The 9519-nt window shown below is 31.1% G+C and overlaps 1 protein-coding gene across 1 annotated transcript in view; it reads right to left on the reverse strand.

Moving 5' to 3' along the window:
• Nucleotides 1–2674: 2674 nt before the first annotated feature.
• LOC106867638 (cryptochrome-1-like) overlaps nt 2675–9519 on the reverse strand; it is a 35823-nt gene continuing 28978 nt past the window's right edge. The window contains 1 exon segment of the mRNA XM_014912568.2: nt 2675–4401. Within this exon segment, the coding sequence (XP_014768054.1) occupies nt 4304–4401 (98 nt within the window). The 3' untranslated portion in view covers nt 2675–4303.

Raw genomic sequence — 9519 nt, forward strand, 5'->3', positions numbered from 1 at the left:
ATTGATCAAACAGGTTCCAGAGTGGATAGTGTTGGTCTGTTTCAGCAAGACCTATGTAGTAAAATTGATAAAGAGTACAGGGAACTTGCTGTGAAGAGTGGAAAATCCGTTTTGGACAATGTTCTTCTTCGGTGAAAGGTTAAAAGGAGAGATACAAATTAGAGACAGCAAAGTTTTACATCCTCCAAAAACAAAAAAAAAGATTGAGTTCACTGTGCAGTTTTTATCAATTTTACTATGTGTGTATAGATAGATAGATATATATAGTTTCTGATAATACATGGCAATTTGGAGTTTTACAATGAGGTAATCCAAGTACAGATCAATATTTAACTATTTACCACAGCAATCATATTCTATTTCAGTCATCTGACACAGCCAATCACTATTGGTCACTACAAGTAACTCACCAAGTAACACACACACACACACACACAATACTTCAAATGATCGACTTTTCATACCTCAGTGTGGTTTATTGAAATCCCCATCTATTCGTCATCCTTTATAAAATCCTCATCCTCTCTAGTTTCAACCAACTGAAGGGAAATAACTTACTTCCAGTGATATGATTCATGCCCCTTACCATACTTTCAAGCCCAAAATTTAATAGCAGAAACTCTGCAGCAAAAGTTGATATACATCATAGATGTTTGAGTCAATAACTTGAGATTTTTACTACCTGGTGATTATTTAATGCCCTATGATATGAAACTAAGCCACAATGTATTATTTGTAACAGACTATATCATTTAATAGATTTCACTCAGCTACATGCATTGAGTACCCTGATTTTATTCATTTAAACACCCATAACCTAAATAGTAGAATTAAAGTTAAACTATATATTACTATTTGATGTCTAATTACAATGTTGAATGATTGAAAGAAACATTTTAATCATAGTAAAATGCCAAGAGAGACAGTGACAGACAATTAATGAGAAATGTACTTTAATATTTCTGTATCTCCTTCACACAATCCACAAATGAAACATCCAACAGGAAAAGAGAATAAAGTGCCAAAGGAATGTGGTTCCTTGTCTTGAGGGATAGAAAATTATTATTTCTAGTAAATTATTATTATTATTTCCTACATTAGTACATGAAGACCAATTTGTAAGGAAAGAGTAGGAGTCAAATAAATCAACTTCAATATATTACTAATACTTATTGTATCAACATTAAAGATATTCCAGATCACACAGACATGGAGATCAAAGATAATTGGCCAGTTGTTAAGTACCACGAAGAAAGGAACTCCTTCCTTGTTAAAGTATCAGTTCCAACAAGCAATAATGTATTGCTTTAAGAAATGGATAAAATAAGCAAATATGAAGATCTAGAAATAGAGATAACCAAAATGCCTGAGACTGAAAAAGAAAAATTACTAATAGGCATCTTTGGAATGGTTAAAAACATGCAAAACCAAAATCCCAGAATTTACAAATTACACAGAAGAAATACTGAAATGGTAGCATTCTGTATACACACATGATAGATTCATCATCTTTAACATCCATGTCCCATGCTGGCATAAGTTGGACTGTCATTATAACAGAAACAACAAAATCAAAACAAAATACTGGACATACCCAAGGTGCACAGATCTATGCTACATAGTGTAGTGAATGTAGACATTAAAAGTTATTTCTAAGACAGGCACCAAGCCACACATTTCAGGAGAGGGGGAGGGGGAGAAAAGTTGACTATATTAGCCTCAGTACTTGAGTGGTTCTTTTATTTCATGAACCCCAGAGAGATGAAGGGCAAAGTTGACTTTGATCAGAATGCATAAAGCCAAAACAAATATAACAAGGCATTTTTCTTGTGTTTTAACAATTCTACCTCAGCACAATTTGAACTGAGAACATTAAGAATCAAAAGAAATACTGAAAGGTATTTCTGTTCCAAAATAAGTAGCAGCAGCAGCAACAAAATCTCTCAAATAAAAACAACCTATCTTCAACCAAAAAAAAAAGGAGCAGGGGACTTAGTGCACCTTTAAAATAAAGGCTGCTGTTGATCAAATGATCCTATATTCAGTTATCTCTCATGTCAAAAGTCAAATCCTAGTACAGATGAATACTGCTACAGCAGCAAAAACAACTTTTCCTCGTAGTCCAGTAACTACACACTTGGGGTTTATTTAGTAAGCTGAAGATCCACACTACCTTTATAATGTGGAATACTGCATTAAGTCCAATATGTTAGGAGAGCTTCACCATGCTGTCTAAAAACATGGGAGTTTGACCAAAGTCAACACAGTGATGATGCTTGTACATAGTTTATGAAATTTCTCATAGACTTACTCTATGTAAGGATCACCAACAAATGTTGAATCAATTGTTTAACATTATTGTTCAACAATAATAGCAATATTTATCTTCAATTCCAAACATTTTCTTCAAAACTATAATTTCAAAAATTCACAATTTTCTCTCAAAAGATTTGGCTTTTCAGCACATTGTATAATTGTTTTTTAACATTTAAATCCCAATTCAAGACAAGAAACCAACCTCTGAGAGTGAAATTGATGAAGTAAATCAATTAAAATATATTCTCAAACCAAAGAAGTAAAAATATGGTGAACAAGTTTCTTCTGGGAGATGATTGTTTCCTTACAGATATTAGTAAGTCTAATAAAGATTTAAAAATGTTCCAAAATAAAGTAGTATTTTCTATATTTTTTTTATTCCTCATTATTTTCATTAGATTCACTATATACAAAATATATTCAGTTACAGGGAGGAGGGATATTGCCATATTTCTACACAAAGTCTCCAAAACTTTACTACTTTTTAGTTCAGGGGAAAATTGATATATTTACAGAATCATGTTTCTTTTTTTAAGTTAATAAGTTCAATGTTTAGTAAAATAGATATACCAATTGAACAAAAGTTTTTTTCAAAAATATAAATAATTTTTTTTTTTTTTAAATCAAAGTTACATGCTTACATTCTGTTAACCAACAAAACTGATGTAAGAAATTTAAATTTAAAAAGAAAAATGTTTTCTTTTGAAAAATGATTTGAAAACAAAGGAGCAAAAAAAAACTATACACAAATTATTTATAGTTGCAAACAGTTCTGGATTAAGGTTTCTGAAGGTCCAGAGCAAAAAATGTCAAACATATGTTACAGTTACCCAACATTTTGTGGGAGTTATTGTTCACTCTTATCTTTCTTAAATCCAGCTCTAACTACAAATTAAAGTTTTTTCTATTGAAACTGCAACTGACAGTTGTTTTACATGATTTGTTTCTTTTGTTGGGGTAGGATTTGGGTTCATTTTTGGGTTTTTTTTTTTTTTCTCGATGTGACCATTAACTTAATTTCTTGTCCTTTTACAATTCAGACTAGATTTCGACCAAACTTTCTGACCAGTAGAAATTTTCTTTCATTTTTTTATTGTTTTGTATTTTTCTCTTTTTTTTTTTTTGTCATAGATGCTGTATTAGAAATTAGAACATTTCCATTTCTTTCAGTTATAAACACTTTTAATCTTGGTTATCAAGATTGGAACATGAAAAATTCAGAACAATTGTTGAAGTTGCAGATTCCAATTACATATATATATATATATATATACACACACACACACACACACATATAAGTATATGTTACCTATCTATATATATATATATATACATACATGTGTGTATACATCTATATATATATACACATACATATATACACACATACATATATACACATATACATATATATATACACATACATATATATATATATACACATATACATATACATACATATATATATACACATATACATATATACATATATACACATATATACATACATATAAACACATACATATATATAAACACATACATACACATACACACACATACATGCATATATATATACATACACACACACACACACACATATATATACATACACACACACACACACACATACATACATACATGGTGATATATCTGGTTATATACATATCGCCAGAAGATGAATGTAGATTTTATCAAATCCAAAATACAGTGTGGTGAAAACACTACCAAAATATGAGGTTAACTAATAACCATATTAATTATTACAAATTCTGCTCATTTCAGAAATACAAATTATACTTTTTTCCTTTTTCTTTGATTGTTTCTTTCGTTTGGTCCTTAAAAGCTTGTTCAATATGAATACTCATATCTAGACCTCAGTAAAATATTTACAATGAAATGCAAAATAATTAAAATGTGTCTGTTATTGTTGTTTAGATGGAAGAGGTGGGAAGGAAATCTGGAATAGGATTAAGGACAGTGTGTTAAAGAATTAAATATCTTGAGTGACTTCTTTTCTATTTGATCCAGCAGAATTGCAGTTCAATCCCATCAGTAATATTCCATTAGTTGTGGGATTTCTATGGTAAACTGAAAGAGAGAAGACAAAAAAAAATGAAAATGTAAAGAATACTGAAAATATTTTTTTTAAAACACAAAATAAAACACAAACAACAGTAAAATGGATGTTTGAAATATTAATTAATGAACATGACAAACAAGGCTATGGAAAACTGATTGAATAAAAGATATGGTAATTACAAACCATAGAATGATAATATGACATAATAATCCTTTCTTTTATAGGCACAAGGCCTGGAATTTTGTGGGAGAGGGCTAGTCAATTATATTGACTCCGATGCTCAACTAGTACTTATTTTATTGACCCTGAGAGGATAAAATGCAAAGTGGACCTCAGTCGAATTTGAACTTAGAACGTAAAGATAGATGAAAAGCTGTTAAGCATTTTGTCAGTATGCTAAAGATTCAGCCAGCTCGATGCCTTAATAATAATAATCCTTTCTATTAAAGGCACAAGGCCTGAAATTTTGGGAGGAAAGGGTAAGTCAATTATATCAACCCCAGTACTCAACTGGCACTTTATTGACCCCCTAAAGGATGAAAGGCAAAGACGACCTCGGCAGAATTTGAACTCAGAACGTAAAGACAGGTGAAATGCCACTAAGCATCTTGCTCAGCATGATAATGATTATACCAGCTTGCCACCTTAATAATAATCCTTTCTACTGAAGGCACAAGGTATGATATTTTGGGAGAGGGGGACTAGTCGATTACGTTAACCCCAGTACTCCACAAGGATGAAAGGTAAAGTCAACCTCGGCGGAATTTAAACATCCTTATGGATGGACAAAATGCCACTTAGCATTTCACCTGGCATGCTAACAATTCTACCAGCTCACAGCCTTCATAATAATAATAATAATAATAATAATAATAATTAATGAACATCATAAATAAGGTCATGAAATATTGACAGAATAAAATTTGCAAACACCCTAATGGTAATACAAATCAATATAAAAATCATGATAATTACAAACTATATAATGATAATGACATAATAATAATTTCAAGTTTTGGCACAAGGCCAGCAAGTTTGGGGAAAGGGGTAAGTTAATTTCATCAATCCCAATACTCAATTGCTGTTTGCTTTATCAACCCCGAAAGTATGAAAGGCAAAGTCAAATTTGAAGGAATTTGAACTCAGAAGATAAAGACAGATGAAATGCCACTAAGCATCTTGTAATGACACAATGATAATATGCCAATGATCAACAATAATATAAATTACAAACATGATGAAAAAATGTCACTGAACATCACAGGTAAAATTATGAAGCTATTACACAGATAAGAAAAAGTAACCATCACAGGGGAAGTTAAGAACATGAAAACATCAAAAGGGAAACTAAGAAATTTTAAATATTACAAGATTTCTACTTATTAAAATGGCTTTTCCAAACCTTAAATCAAAGCATAAATAATTGATTACAGCTTGTCATGTGTTAAACTATTCCATTCCATTTTATTGCAAAAATGAAGTTTATAATCAATTCAAAAATAAACCATTTAAGATCTTATTTTTTCCTCTTAGATTCATTTTTCTATAATGTGACCGTTTTTATGTTTTACTGAAGTTTTTGAATATTTGCACATTACGGAAGCTATTGTTTTGTGGTTTTTCTTGAGTTTGATCATTTTTCTCTTGCTAACACTTCCTTCGTGTAGACTGAAAAAAGCAAAGGTTATGTCCCTAGTATTTATATCAAATATAATGCTTGTTTATTCACATTGTTTTGAATTAATCATGCATTATCTCATAGCTTTGAGATTTCAATGATGTGATTGTTTAATTTTGTAATAAAATTGTAGAGTAGGTGTGAGAAGCCGGCCACGGTCAGTTTGAACATAAAACAGGAAGATTATTCAGGCAGGATTTGACTAGTTTAGATGCTAAAGAGTTAAATTCAGAATCGTATATCATTAGTAGTCCAGTGCACAAAAGAAAAAATAGTCAAGTGCAAGAACATTATTATTAGATATATTCCTTCTACTTAATATATACTTGGTCTTGCTTTGAGAGAACATGTTCACTGATAATATTAAATATCATGCAATTGCAATAGCTGCTCTGAAGTTAGATCTGCAGTTAATTAGATGCAGATTAGGAAGAAAAAAGTGGAATGTTTTGTCAGAGTAGATAATTTTTATAAAATTCAATCTTCAAAAAACAAGCTACAATTTGTGGAAGTGGTAAATGATGGAAACAAAAATTCCTGAAACTACACGTATTCCATTTCAGAGAATTTGGTGAACCTAATAAAGAGCTGCTGCAATATTATCACATCTCTGTTACATAATCATATGCTGCTGCTTTTATACTGCGCTTTGTATATTACTACATCTTCTGAGCTACATTTACTACTACTATTATAATATTTTCTAGGTATTTAGCCACGGACCCAGTTTCTACTGGATTTAGTGTCTTCAGACGATAATTCTTAGTCTTATTTCCTCCTCACCAAACCTTCCATAAATTGAACCAAAAACTGTGAGATACTATTAACATTCAGTTTGCTTTGCTCATGCCCACGGTCACAGTCCCAAAATAGAGTAGTCTCCCCTTGTTCCACTTAGGCGGTTGATTATTTTGGAGTGGAGGTTAGGAAAAAAACAAATCAGTTTTACATTCATTCCTGCCCCAAAAACAAAAGCAGCGTTTCAAATAGGAATTGGCATTCGTAGTTAATTCCTTAATAGATCTATTCCTAATGTCAAAGTTTTGTTTGTTTGTTTTTCTCTTGCTATACATATTTTGCTCTCTCAGCATCCTGTTTGTTTGCATTAATATTACTGTATCTTCACTGCTATTTGTCTGCTTATTCAGTCCATTTGATGATGATTATCAATTGGCATTTTAATACATGAATATATAAGCTGGCTTAGTGTATTGTTTTAAAGTAGATTATTCTCTTTCTGAGATATCCTGGCCAGTCTCTCATGTGTAGTAGAAACAATCATATTTTCTGTGCTTACATGTATATTCAGACATTTATTTCAGTTGTTTTGTCCTGTTTTCTCAAATTCAGTTGCTCTACTGTTATATCATAGCTACTAACTGTTCTGTTTTAGTTGCATATTTTTTAACAAACCATATTCAATCAAAAAATTCTATTATGGAAATAAATAGTGCAATATGATGATGTATACCAAATAATTATATTATATCAAGATGGTAAACAAAATCAATATATTACCTAAAAATAATGTAAAGTTAATGCAAGCATAGAAAATAACCCAAGGATATCATATTCACAGAGAAAAAGGGATAAAATGAGTAAAATAAAATGGAATGGGTAACTGAAAATTGAGAGTTAATGTAGGTGAAGAATGAGTATGAGAGGTATGTGAGGTGTAAGATGAAATGAGAATGGTGAGATGCTAGAAAAGATCAAGTTCAGCTACAGAAGAGAATGTCAGACACACTAGAGGCTGGTAGCTGGCTTCAAGATAGAGGCTAAGATGCTAGTGTTCATAAAAGATGTGCCATCCTTGATATGGAATTGAAAATTCAGAAATATACAAACAGAATTTTAATTTTTGTTATGAATAATTTGTTTCTTTTATTCTTCAAAAGGCATGGCTGTATGATAAAAAGTTTGCTTCCCAACCACATGGTTTCAGGTTTGGTCCCACTGCATAGCACCTTGGGCAAGTGTCTTCTTTTATAACCTCAGGCTGACCAAGACCTTGTGAGTGGATTGGGTAGATGGAAACTAAAAGAAGCCTGTCGTCCAGTGCTGTAAAAAGCACCGGTGATGGTGCCTTGTAAAAAGCACATAGTACGCTCTTGAAAGTGGTTGGTGTTAGGAAGAAACCCAGCCAAAACAGACTATGGAACCTGATGTGGACACTGGCCTTGCCAGTTCCCGTCAAGCTGTCCAAGCATGCCAGCTTGAAAAACAGACATTAAATGATGATGATGATGATCAAGTATTTAAAATAGGTTTATCCCAAGAAAAGCAAGATTATGGGGGGAAAAAATATACATATGATAATACAGTTATCTTTTCTAATTGCCAAAGCAAAAGTGCTTACAATTAGTAATTAGTAAATGGAAAAATTGAATGTGAAATGAATGCCCTCCAGGATAAGACACTAGTCTACAACAGGGAACATTCACCAAAGATCTAGTATGCCTCCACCACAGCTAAGTGAATGCAATCAACCATTCTAGAGACATTGTCTACAACAGATAAAAAATCATGACCTGATGATTTTCCAATGCATACAGAAACTGTGTAAATACACCAACAGTCTATATACAGAAACAAATTAATTAGAAATAATTAGATGCTTCCCCTGAAATTACAGTGTTTTAATCATATGAACATACAAAATTAATCCATCACCACATCCTTCCATAATCATTTCTATTCACTAACAGGTTAAGAAACTAAGCAAATTAAGGAAATTTAGGATTAATAAAGCTAAAAGGTTTAATACAAAGGCAAAATGAACAAATAGCAAGGATGCTAAGCTGACAATTTCTGAATCTCTATCTTCTTAGAGAGAATGGCATGCTAAAATTAAATTTGTGCAAAAGCATTTTGAGGTTTATAATTAATTCTAACAATAAGGTTGTGTTAGAAAAGACCAACCTTCAGAAATATGCCACAGATTACAAGTTTACAGTCAACAATGCAGTGCTCAACTTGTACAGAGAGTGAAATAGTGAAGTGTAGCATAGCAGTGTTATTGCCATTAATTAGTTAGAGGTAGAGAGTAATAAGAAACAAAATTATCTAAAAGCTCAATTCTTACCATTTTTTTATTTTGGGTTTTAAATTTTTTAATTGATTGTTTTCAGTTGCAGAATATTGAATTTTATTTTTTTTAAGGTGTTGTGTATAGTTTATATTTTCCAGTATTTTCAATTTTGACTTAAAAGAACTGGTCTTGAATGCACATTATGTTGTACCATTGGATAGTTATGATGAACTTTAAAACAAAAATTAAGTTAATTTTAGAACATGTGTAAAAATAAGAATAACATTTGTAACAATTTTAGCAACCTAATATAAAGCTTAATATTTCTCATTAATAAATTGCACATTGATTTACTTTTGAATTTTTCTCCATATTTCAAGTGTGCAGACATATATATATATATATATATGTATATAT

The sequence above is a fragment of the Octopus bimaculoides genome, chromosome 15 (genome assembly GCF_001194135.2).
Source record: "Octopus bimaculoides isolate UCB-OBI-ISO-001 chromosome 15, ASM119413v2, whole genome shotgun sequence".
Taxonomy (NCBI): domain Eukaryota; kingdom Metazoa; phylum Mollusca; class Cephalopoda; order Octopoda; family Octopodidae; genus Octopus; species Octopus bimaculoides.